At 40.1% G+C, this 11986-nt stretch overlaps 2 protein-coding genes and 1 long non-coding RNA gene across 4 annotated transcripts; 2 read left to right on the top strand and 1 right to left on the bottom strand.

Moving 5' to 3' along the window:
* Positions 1–565: 565 nt before the first annotated feature.
* Positions 566–4235, bottom strand: LOC141363250 (suppressor of cytokine signaling 5-like). The gene is made up of 2 exons (XM_073865845.1): positions 4033–4235; positions 566–3540 (listed from the first exon to the last, which is right to left on the bottom strand). The coding sequence occupies exon 2, from the start codon at positions 3402–3404 to the stop codon at positions 1857–1859; it is 1548 nt and encodes a 515-aa protein (XP_073721946.1). The 5' UTR covers positions 3405–3540; positions 4033–4235; the 3' UTR covers positions 566–1856.
* Positions 4236–4510: 275 nt separating this feature from the next.
* Positions 4511–6377, top strand: LOC141363256 (uncharacterized). Of its 2 annotated transcripts, XR_012368795.1 has the most exons (4): positions 4511–4741; positions 4924–5052; positions 5945–5989; positions 6182–6377. It is a non-coding gene; the product is annotated as an uncharacterized lncRNA (long non-coding RNA). The 2 variants fall into 2 exon arrangements; XR_012368794.1 differs by having other exon boundaries at positions 5945–6377.
* A 1111-nt stretch (positions 6378–7488) lies between these two features.
* Positions 7489–11702, top strand: LOC129437214 (RNA polymerase II-associated factor 1 homolog). Its single transcript, XM_055195387.2, has 14 exons — positions 7489–7850; positions 8121–8150; positions 8239–8331; positions 8417–8538; positions 8859–8925; positions 9008–9109; positions 9204–9309; positions 9388–9456; positions 9546–9649; positions 9892–10008; positions 10091–10219; positions 10307–10412; positions 10512–10596; positions 10680–11702. The coding sequence occupies exons 1-14, from the start codon at positions 7804–7806 to the stop codon at positions 10964–10966; spliced, it is 1464 nt and encodes a 487-aa protein (XP_055051362.1). The 5' UTR covers positions 7489–7803; the 3' UTR covers positions 10967–11702.
* Positions 11703–11986: the final 284 nt, after the last annotated feature.

Below are 11986 nucleotides of genomic sequence, written 5' to 3'. Positions count from 1 at the left end.
CTACTTAAGTATTTTAAGTACATTTCCAAGCCCTCTGTACTTTATCAGAGTGTTTGGCTTGGGGGAAAAATTACTTTACTAAAAAATGTTCACTACATTCTGAAGCATAGAATCTTACTGTGTATTCCTTTTATATTGCATATTAAAATTGATTTAATACCTAATTACATAAAAATTGTGTACTTTTACTTTTCCTGAGTAAAAGTACAAAAGTACTTTTTACTTAAGTAAAATTTAATAAAAAATACTAGATGTTTAATGTACTTAAATATAAACCAAAAACTTGAAATTATGAAGTGTAGTGGAGAAAAAATTATGATTATATGCTTTGGAATGTATGTTTTTCAAAGAAAAACACTGATAAAATACGAATACTTAAAAATTTACTTTTATGTAAAAAGTAAAAATACTTAAGTAGTGTCGCCTCTGATTAACTTTAACTTTAGTGGCAATTTACAGTAACAAAATTTTGTTTTATTTATAAGAAGATAAACAATATTTAAATATCAAATTAAAAGAACAGAGTTTTGTGTGATTAAGTGGTATTTATAAATCCTTTTTTTTTCATTGAATTATTAAAACTTACAAACACAAAATGTTAACAGTTTGTTAATATGTGCTTTTATTACACCGTACATTGCAATAAAATTATTCACACTTGGTTTTAATATATAAGAAATGCATGTCAGAAACTCTAAGCATGTTAGGCAAAGAAAATAAATATCAGTGTAAAAAAGAGCAATAGGAGATGTTTTGACATCATGATGGTCCTTCATCTCCTGGAAATCACTTTAAATTGTCAACACTGTCTGCTTACATACAAGCATATGAAGTTGCATCATTTAATTTAAGACTCAGTATTTTCTTTTCAGTACTCTTATATTCTTCAATAAACCTGAAATGAGTAGTTTGAATAATTTACATTCTTATTGTGTGTATTACAGTGGAATACAAGATGAATTAAAGTGTTGAATTATAAATTAAAAATAAAATCTACGGAGTGGAATGAAGTTTCCCATAAACAGATACATGATTCATACCTACAACTCATCCGTGATGTCCAGTGATAGAAAATAAACCCTAAAGAGTTTAAAGATTTCTGTCATTCTCAAATACAGCCACACTTTCACTGGCACATCAATCTCACATCTGAATCAAAGCACTGTAATAAGACAATGACTATATAGCAGAAATATCAGTCAGTCTTTAAAGGATAATCTGTGATCGGATGCCAGATCTTTGTGCGATTATCCTACTTAGATGAAACACAAAGTAAATGTGTGATTAAACTCAAACATGCATGTCAAAGTGTATTGAGTGATGCAGACATCAGGGCGGAGTTACAGAGATTGGTCCATGTCAATATTCATAATAGTGCTCTGTTCACACCAGGCAAACTAATCCGGATTCAAACTAATGCTAATGTAGATGCTCTTCACTTCACTTGATCACAATGCAAACACACACAGTCCAGTCCAGATGACCATTAGCACCAGTTTCCAGTGTAGTTTAATCCACCCAACCAACTGTGTTTACTACAACCATCTGAGTTTGTCTGGAATGTGTGATCCTGCACGGCACAGATGTTAAAAAGGAAGATCAAGGTCTGCAGTCTGCTTTTAAATAGCACGCAATGTGGAAACTCCACCTACCATAGAAACTGAACCTGGTCCAAATGTCACTAAATAAAGAAGAAAAGTCATAGAAAAACAAACTCGGTGCTGTATAAATACTGCAGTGCTGACGTGTCGAACGTAGCATCAGAAAGGCACACACTTCTTTGTGTTGAGTTCTCTATAACCTATTGTACCCATACCATACGCGAGACACCCGGTCCACCAGGTTCGGGCCATATCTCACTCCCACCACGTGTCCAGCCGGCGAACACGTACGCGCTGCTTGTAGTGGTACTCCTTCAGGTGCTCCTTCAGCGCATTGGGAAGCGTCAGTGCGTTGATGCCGTCGTACGTGGTGCGGCTGCTGATGACGGCGCGACAGATGTGCTGCAGGCTGAAGGGCTGCGTCCGGTGGATGGGGTTTGACAGAAGCGGCTCGAAGAACATGCAGGAATTGGGATCCTTGTAGTGCTCGAGGAGGCCCGTGACGGTCGGCGCGTGGAACACGCTGGGGTCGTGCACATCGAAGCTGAAGTTGTGGTTCCACTGCTCGATGCGTGCGTGCAGCGAGCGGCCGTATCGCCGGAAGCTGACGGAGAACAGGTAGTCCTCTTGCGCGGAGTCGCGGAGCAGAAACGTGCCTTCGGGTTTGCCCTCCAGCAACGTCTCGGCCTGGTACCGATCCATGACGCCCCAGTAACAGGGCAAGTTTGTGATTCGGAGCAGGTCGGGCACCAAACAGTGGATGTAATCGATTTGCGTGTGTACACGATGCTGTCCGTCTTGTGATTTGGGACTGTCCATTTGAACTAAAGGGGCCCCGGTCAAGGAACAGGCGGAGGGCGACGCGGCGCCTGCGCCCAGCTCGACGTCGGAAGAGGCAGCAGACGATGCGGCGACCTCATCCAAGGTGTCCAAGCAACTCTGCAGCAGCAGCTGGTGCAGCGTCGCCCGCTCGTCTCCGGCCAATTCGTTCATTCCATGCGCCAATTTGGGTCCCAGTTTATATAGGGGGTTGATCTGAGCGGTCACCTCAAACGTGTGGATCTGGGCGTTGGGCGGCGGCTCCACACCCTGTTCGATGCTTATTCGCCGTCTCTCTCGCAAACGATCCTCCTCGTCCTCCACAGGGGTGGCGGCGGCAACGACGACCGTCGAGGTGCTGGTCGATCCGCTTAAGGGTTCCAGGATGGGCGCTTGAGAAAGGGGAGCCGTGTGCTGCTTGATGAGGTACCACTTCTGGGCCAGGTCGGAGCCGGCAGGGAACGGACAGCTGTCTAGCATCAGCTCGCTCAGGTGTATCTTACGTCTGGATGCCGAGGCCGAAGATGAGGCCGTCGCTGAGACAGGCTGAGACAGGCCCTGGCTGTTGCTCTTAATCGGAAAACACTGTCCTACCGCATCCTGGATTTTCTGCCGAAGCGTACGCCCGCTACCGGAGGATTTGTTCTCCGTGTCACAGCCGAGGTCGGCGGCGGGTGAGCCGAACGACGGTTTGGCGGATAAAGATCCGGATGATCCCAGGAGCTGCCACCTCCTGCGTTCCCTCACAGGAGAGGAAGAGCCACCTGATTCGTGTAGACCGTTCAATAAATCTCCGTACTCAAAGCCGTCGCTCATGGGTCGCTCGGTGGCGGGGTCCCGTGACGGGTGGCTTTTCTTTTTACCCCTCGCCCCCTTCCTCCTTCCCCCATCTCTTCTCTCCTCGGACCGGCTCTGACGCACTTTAGGACGAGCGCCACGCTCTCTCTCTTTCCCACGATCCCCTGTTTCCTCAGGCAGAGACATGACGGCTGCGGGGGAAAATTCAGCAGCGATCCAGTGTTCAACAGAAATGATGAATCAAACCTAGAGTCATGTGGCATTTACTGAAGATTTTCCATCCATACATGTGAGATAATCACACACAGATCATGATGTCAATCTACAGAGAAAAAACACACAGTCAGATCAGACTATAAACAACATGTCACAGAGATTTATCACCATCACATTCACACTAAACTTTGTTCTGCTAATGTTTAGTTTAGTTGACTGCTATTATGTTATGTCTGTTGATGCATTACATCATGTATTAGTTATACACGTGTTGTGGGTTCAATCATACTTGGACAAACTTACAACTAAAAACAACATAACACTATCTAATTAAAAATGATAAAAAATAATATTGAGTTTTCTGGCTAAAAGTTTAGATCAGGTCAGAGAGATGAGACAGATCTGAGACATACGGGAGATCTGGAGTACAGTTACAGTATCGTACAGTAAAGCCACGCGACTTTATACAAACACTTTAATATTAACACCTCCAAAACAGTGTGGTAAATGTGATAAACCCTAACACGTCACGCTGTTTTGTGATAGTTTTGTTATTAAATTGAAGACAGAAGAGCGAGAATCATGAAAGACGACCCACCTGAATGAGCCCTACGCGCGCTCCCGCTGCTCTGCGTCGCTGAATAATAACTTAATCAATAAACTCGTGTGAACAAAATTACTTTAACATTTCAACTTTTATAAATAAAATCACTTTAAACTGAAGCTAATCCTCACAAAGCAGCGCTTCTGTAGCGTTTACATCATTTCCGCTATAGACAAATACACTTCCGGGTAAAAAAAATCGTTTTGAGTAAAATCGTGTTTAAAGCGTGAACTATTGCTACGTGACTTGTATTATTACATATTGTATAAATACTTTGTGTTTAATTGTGCAAAAATAATTATAAATCGCCATATTGTGATTTTAACTTGTTACTTTGATTTGGACAAAAAAACGACTAGTTTTACTTACTATATATGTATATTAATTCAAAATGTATATTATTCAAAAGTTCGAGGAATTAAAAAAAAGTTTTTCGCATTAAATATTAATTTCTTGAGCTTTTAAAGGGACTTTTATTACATATGTCTCTGAAATATGTCCGGAAGTGAAGCTGCGCGTGGTCTTGAATTGTTATTGAATTCGTTGAGTTTGTTAAAACAGTATTTTTTCCGTCATTATAGATTCACTTATTAAAGTTTCAGTTGTTGCGTATGTGTGCGGATACGCGCACAGGCTCGTGATCGATATTGATATTTGACAGTTTGTTGTTGTCATCAGTTAGTAGGATTCAGTCGATCAACAGGTCTGTCAATCATCTTATTAACCTCTGACCACTCTGGGTGTGTTTGTGTGTGTGTGATGATGATGTGTTTGTGTGTTATGCTGATGATGATGATGATGATGTTTGTGTATCTGTGAGGATGATGTGTTTGTGTGTTATGCTGATGCTGATGATGATGGTGTTGTTGTTTGTGTATCTGTCAGGATGTTGTGCGAGCTGCTTCTCTCTTCTATCTGGCTTCTCTTTGTGATCTTCTGGTTGGAGACCATCAGTGTTTGGCTCTTCGTGTGTCTCTACTATCAGGACAGAGTTTTCTATCACTGGGGTTCTGGGTGAGTGAAGCACGAGCTGTCATTAACAGAAGAGCAGATATTTAAAGGGGACATATTATGAGTTTTTTCTAAAATGTATAATAAATCTTTGGTGTCCCCAGTGTATGAGTTTCATTTATTATAACATTGCCACTTTGTAAGGTGTGAGCAAAAATGTGCCGCTTTTGGGTGTGTCCTTTAAAATGCAAATGAGCTGATCCCCTTCTGACATCACATGGGGAACCAAATTTCAATGAGCTATTTTTTCACATGTTTGCAGAGAATGATTTACCAAAACTAAAGCTAGGGCCACACCAAAAGATTTCTTAGAGGGGGAAAATCGGCCAAAATTTAACATTGACTGTACAACATATAACCGTCCACCCATATTAACACACATACAGTACTGTGCAAAAGTCTTAGGCCAGCATGCTACCATTAGATTTGTTGTTTTTGCTATTGTATAGTGATCTGATCATATATAATTATTTCTCTTCAGTCTCCTTAAAAAAGCTCAAGATGTGTTTCATGTCAAAAGAGGTCAACACTAAATACTAACTGATGCCTAAAGAAGACATTTACTTCTGAAAATTTTGTTTTTAATTTTGTGTACATATTTCCTGTATTTTCTGTTTGTATTTTAATGAAAAAAGAGTAAAAAAATACATATGAAACTTTGCTTTATATGGGGATTGTTTGATATATATATTGTATATTATGTAAACTGTATATTATGTTATATATTGTATGTATCCACCTATTCTTCTTTTAAATGTATATCCCTGTGTTTTTTATTACTACTATCACTTGTTTTTATTGCTGCTGTGATTCATCTTATCTTAAGTCTTATCTTATCTAATAAACGGCTGTGTTGCTTCTGATAATAAAACTGCTTGTTGTTGTTGTTTTGCAGGGATTTGTCAGACGAGCCCGGTCTCTTCCTCTATGTACTGAACAGGTGATCTTCAGGTCTTATAAGAACAGTAGGGTTTTATATGAATGCCCTGGCTCAAGTTCAGATTAGATCTTACTTCATCTACTTCAGTCCTCTTTAAGAGAACCTAACCCTTGTCGGACCAAGAGGTAAACCAAATGAAAAAGGACTGGGTCCGTTTTTTTTTTACCTTTGATGTTTTATCTTCTGGCACAGAGTTGATTTCTCTACACAAACATGAGCATATGAAGGCATCAAGTGGAAGTATTAGACTGAAACTGAAGCAAGAAGATGTTCATGGATCAAAGGGTCAGAGGTCATAGTGATGTCACTTCTCTGAAAACCCTTGTGGAGCATAAGCTGAACCGTCTGAGAGTGCGTGTAAACTGCCTTTAAATGGATTTAACTCAGATATATTCAGCTGTTTTATTTGAATCTTTTTCAAGACTGATAATGTTTCTCCACAACATATTTGACAAACTTTGTTTCACTTTGGAACATAAACACTATTTGCATTTTAAGGCAACATAAAGAAAAAGAGTTCATTCATAAGATGATTGATTTCAACACCATCAGTCATGATCTTACTGATGTGTGCTGTTTAAAAAACTATAAGATTGGCAGATTGCCTTTTTCCTAAATATGTTTTACTATTTTTGTACTTTTTCTGTTATTTTCCAATAAATAAATAAATAAAGCTGGTGATTTTGTTTGTGAAGATCTTTAGCGTCAGTTCCAAAAACTATAGTTATATCATGGTTACTATGCTAAAATTATGGTTTTGTTAATAGTAATCAATATACCAAACAAAACATGGTTAATTTTCGTAAGGGTTGAGCTCGGGGAGTGAGGTTTACTCTCACTCATTAGGTGTTTTCGACTTCATGCAGCGCTGCAAGAACCGACAGGTGTATGACGTCAAAGAACAGCGAGAGCGATTCGAAATAAGGTTTCTCGACTCTCTCTCGCGGTACTTTGACGTCATCCGCTCGTCGGTTCTTGCAGCGCCGCATAAAGTTAATAATAAAAATAAAATATAAACAGCTGGACTCCTTTACACTTGCCACACTGTACTCACACACAGACATTAGGGGCGAATACCGATCAGAAGTGATCATCCCTATGCCCTTCGAGTTTTTAATATGTGCATTCTGGAGGAATTTGAATTCTGGAATTTTTTTGCGCAATTAAAGTGACCGATTAAAATACACTTGGCGAATACAGCAGAACCACGTCGTTTTCTCTTTGTCTGAGGCGAATGTTTATGTCCCCTTCGATGGTGCAAAAATGCCATTTTGAATTCGCCCTAAATTTGCTCGACTTCGTGCGGCCTCACAAGAACAGACAGGACATGACATCAAAGTACCGCGAGAGCGATTCGAGAAATCATACGGCCACGCCTGATTTAAATCATTCTCGCGATACTTCAACGTCATCCCGGTCGGATTTTGAGACGCTGCATGAGAAGCTGCTTTCAGGTCTGTTGACGATGTACTGCCGAAAACAGAACCCCTGTCAGATGCCTCCCCTCATTTCCTAGTATGATTCTGATAAGGATTAAGTGCTTACAATTTATCCAAGACTGATTTGATCTGAAGAATGGTAATTAAAGAAAGCCATAAAAGTCATAAAATATAATACAGACTGTTAATGTTTGTGTTTGAGTCAGGCACTGATCGAGACTACTCCGCGCGGGGTCCTGCAGTACGGGCTGAATGTCCTGTACGGGCTGCTGTTGATTTTTCTGTCGTATCTCGTTGTAGTTGTTTAGTTAACTAATTTCCCCCGCGGTCGCTATTTAATCTTTATTTTTTTGGAAGAAACGCGTTTATTTCTCGATGGCTCCCACGATACAAACTCAGGCGCAGCGCGAGGACGGGCACAGGTAAGAAAATGAACGGCACATGAAGCACAATAATAACATTAACTTACATAACTTACACACATTAAGCATAGCAAAAATTCAACAACAACATTATTATTATAGTTGTTATTATTATCACTCGATAGCAAAACTGGCTTTATATTTACGCGGTTTATCAAACACGCATGGATATATTGATGTGATACATCATTATTGAGGCATACACACACTCACATACATATACACAACCTGTCATAATCACATCACTGTTGTGTGTTGTGGTTTCTGCAGGAGTTCAGCACACAGGAGCGTCCCAGAGAGGTAGGGGTGACGTCACAAACCCTAATATTAATTTATTCAACAGAGATTTTCTTCATTGTGTGTTCATTGTGAGTGTGTTGTGCTGCAGGTCTGGTGTCGTGTGCAGAGTGAAATATGGAAATAGTCTCCCAGATATCCCGTTTGATCCAAAGTTCATCACCTATCCGTTTGACCAGCACAGGTACAGATCTGAGATCAGGCTGATGTTCGTGTCTTCATCCATATGCTTCTATAACTCGCGTGAAATATTTGTGTGTATGTTGCAGGTTTGTGCAGTACAAAGCCACTTCATTAGAGAAACAACACAAACATGAACTGCTAACAGAACCGGACCTGAGCGTCACAATCGACCTTATTAATCCTGATACATATCGCATAGACCCTAACAGTAAGAACACACACATCAGTTAAATTCTGTATTCATGAAGCTTACAGTGTGTGTCAAGTAGGGTTGCAAAGGGGCGGAAAATACATTTTTGGAAACTTTTAATGGGAACTTGGGTAGAAATTCTACTGAAAATGCATTAAATCTCAACAAAATTGTGCTTCAAAAACTACATTTAAGTTCCCTTTTATAGGCAACTCTCCCTTTTTCCAAATTCCCATTTTTTCCTGTTTATTCCCATGGAAAGTTTCCAGCCTTAGAAATTCCCATAATTTTGCAAACCTGGTGTCCAGTCAGCTCAACCATCTGTGTTTGTGTTTCAGTCATTCTGGACATTGCTGATGAGAAACTGTTGGAGGAAGACATTCAGGCTCCGTCAAGCTCAAAGAGGTACATGAGGGATTTCATTCTGTAACCTCTGACCTTTGAACCCAGTGCTACTACTGACAAAGGTGTGTGTGTTTGTGTGTAGGTCACAGCAGCATGCAAAGGTGGTGCCGTGGATGAGGAAGACCGAGTACATTTCCACAGAGTTCAACAGATACGGCATCTCCAATGAGAAGGTGGAAGTCAAGTGAGTGAGACGCATCAGAAACCTGTCGCCCATCAGAAACCCGTCACAGTAGAAAGAGTGTGTTCTCATGTGACCTGTGTGTGTTTGTGTTTAGGATCGGGGTGTCGGTGAAACAGCAGTTCACAGAAGAGGAGATCTATAAAGATCGAGACAGTCAGATTGCAGCTATTGAAAAGACGTTTGAAGACGCTCAGAAATCGGTCAGCACAGCTCTGATTAAATCTCATTACGCACACGTGTAAGCAATCTCATAATGTGATTGTGTGTGTTTCTTTCAGATTGCTCAGCATTACAGTAAACCCAGAGTCACACCGGTGGAGGTGCTGCCTGTCTTCCCAGACTTCAAGGTTAAAAACAAACACACATAAACACATGCACGCCAGCCATACACACTCACACAATGTTATCTCACTTTCTGTCTGTCTGCTGATTACAGATGTGGATTAATCCATGCGCTCAAGTCATCTTTGATTCAGATCCAGCACCTAAAGATGTTCCTGGAGGTGCAGCAGTGGATATGATGTCACAGGCCATGATCAGGTGTTTGTTTCTTCTCATTTGTTTTGACTAACTGCTACTATTTTGTTTTCTCAATATAACTCTCTTCACTTGTTAAATCAATCCAAATCAAACTGGTCACAGTGTGAACAGATTAGAATATAAAAAACTTGGTCCTAACATTATTTGTATGATGATTTAAAGCATTTTCAGACTGTTATAATGAATCTCTGTGTCCGTCTCTCTTATGAACACATGGATTAACTCGTGTCGTGTACATGCAGGGGTATGATGGATGAAGAGGGGAATCAGTTTGTGGCGTACTTCCTGCCGAACGAGGACACAATGCGCAAACGCAAGAGAGACGTAGATGAAGACCTTGAATACATGCCTGATGAAGTGTAAGATGGATAAATATACACACACATATAGAGACAATCATAATCTCACACTCGGGTGTCTGACACGTGTTTGTGTGTGCAGGTACGATTATAAGATCGCTCGTGAGTACAACTGGAATGTGAAGAACAAGGCCAGTAAAGGTTACGAGGAGAATTACTTCTTCATCTTTAGAGACGCAGATGGAGTTTATTATAATGAGCTGGAGACCAGGTAACCAATCATCACCAACACAGAACAAACTCAACCTATATACAGCTTTAATAACCTCTTGTATCTGTGTTTGTGTGTTTGTTTCAGGGTGCGTCTGAGCAAGAGGCGAGCAAAGGCAGGTGCCCAGTCCTCCACAAACGCTGTGTTGGTGTGTAAACACAGAGACATGAACGACAAAGAGCTGGAAGCTCAGGTCAGTTTATTATCATGTCAAGTCTTTTATTATTTAGTGGTGTGTTAGGTCTATGTTAACATAATCACTGATTTGATGTGATGTGTGTGTGATGTACAGGATGCCCGTAAGGCTCAGCTGGAGAATCACGAACCAGAGGATGAAGAGGAGGAGCTGGACATTGATAAAGACATGCAGGACTCTGGTAACATCATCATCATCATCACATCAGCACAACACCTGTTTGTGTGCGTGTGTTGTTAATATGTTTCATTAATGTGTGTCCAGGTGATGAGAAAGAGAAAGCGAGTGAGTCTGAGAACTCTGAAAGTGAGTCTGAACGTGAGGATGAGGAGCGGCCGGCAGATGAGGAAGAGGAGCGGCGTGAGAGGAAGAGCAGCAGCAGTGAGAGCGGAGAGGACCGGCAGGCGCGTGATGAAGAAGAGATCTTCGGCAGTGATGATGACAGTGAGGATGATGATGAAGGTGGGCGAGCGAGAAGCAACAGTAGCAGCGTTCAGCAGAGCGGCAGTGAGGGAGCGTCAGACTCCAGCGATGGCAGCGATAGCGAATAAAAGATTGACACGTCACACATAATCCCGCCCACCTTTCTTTTTTCTTTCTCTGTTAGTTAGGTGCCGAATAGTTATTGTCTCACCAACCAGGATTTTTTTCCTTGATACTTCAGCTTTTCTGTCTGTTTTTCTTATATTTTATTTTTTTCTTTATCGCGTCACTTTTCTTGCATTCTCTCACTGTTTTAAGGGTGAATTACATCAAAACATCTCCAGGTCATTATTTACTCTAAACAAATGAAAAAGGAAATAGAAATGATATTTTGCATAAAGAAGATGAAAGCTATTTTCGGACTGTTAAATATACCTCCACTGAAATGATATTGATGCAAAGATTCTGTATGCCAGATGATTGTGTTTTATAAGTAACTGCAGTGAACACTACTATGATGAAAAATTAACAAAATAACAGTTTAAAATCACACACAATAGTCAAAAAATCATAATACCTCAGTGCAATAAAATCATGTCAGATTTCATTTATTTTCAAAGCAGTTTTTTTGGGGTGAATGCTTGACTGGTCTTGTGATTTTCATCAGATATGGACAGAAAGAAGTTAAGTGTGTAGGAGTTGATGTGAAATATTTAGTTTGACGCACTGAATTTTGTCATTGTGTCTGATAAAGTGTTTATTGTTTTTGCATTATGGATGCAAATGATTCTTATACTTTTTTATGTCTTGTTTTTCTCCCATTTTACTGTATAAACATTGTAAATAAACAATGATTTTGTCAAATATGACTGCATTCTGACTGAGCAGCATTCACAGGCATCTACTAGGTATAATACACATTTTTAATGCTATTGTATTGATTTATAAAATATCAAAGCATTTATTAATACATCACAATCACACTTTTCAGGAACAATGTCAAAAGAACAAACTAGTGAACATAAAATCATTCATTGAAGTATTATAATATTTTTATAGTTATGATGAAATATTTTAGCTACACACATTTGCTTTGTTAACTGAGTAACAAATAATTTGGGTAACACTTTATAATAAGGGTCCATAAA

Source organism: Misgurnus anguillicaudatus, unplaced genomic scaffold (genome assembly GCF_027580225.2).
Source record: "Misgurnus anguillicaudatus unplaced genomic scaffold, ASM2758022v2 HiC_scaffold_33, whole genome shotgun sequence".
Lineage (NCBI taxonomy): Eukaryota > Metazoa > Chordata > Actinopteri > Cypriniformes > Cobitidae > Misgurnus > Misgurnus anguillicaudatus.
The sequence above is the reverse complement of the archived record's forward strand: the minus strand, read 5'-3'. Positions and strand labels throughout refer to the sequence as shown.

Bases quoted from the DNA above. Each gene is read 5' to 3' on its own strand.
- LOC141363250 (XM_073865845.1), bottom strand. From the start codon at position 3,404: ATGTCTCTGCCTGAGGAAACAGGGGATCGTGGGAAAGAGAGAGAGCGT.
- LOC129437214 (XM_055195387.2), top strand. From the start codon at position 7,804: ATGGCTCCCACGATACAAACTCAGGCGCAGCGCGAGGACGGGCACAG. The intron at 8,151-8,238 runs GTAGGGGTGACG...GTTGTGCTGCAG, and splicing joins CACAGGAGCGTCCCAGAGAG to GTCTGGTGTCGTGTGCAGAG. The intron at 10,220-10,306 runs GTAACCAATCAT...TGTTTGTTTCAG, and splicing joins TATAATGAGCTGGAGACCAG to GGTGCGTCTGAGCAAGAGGC.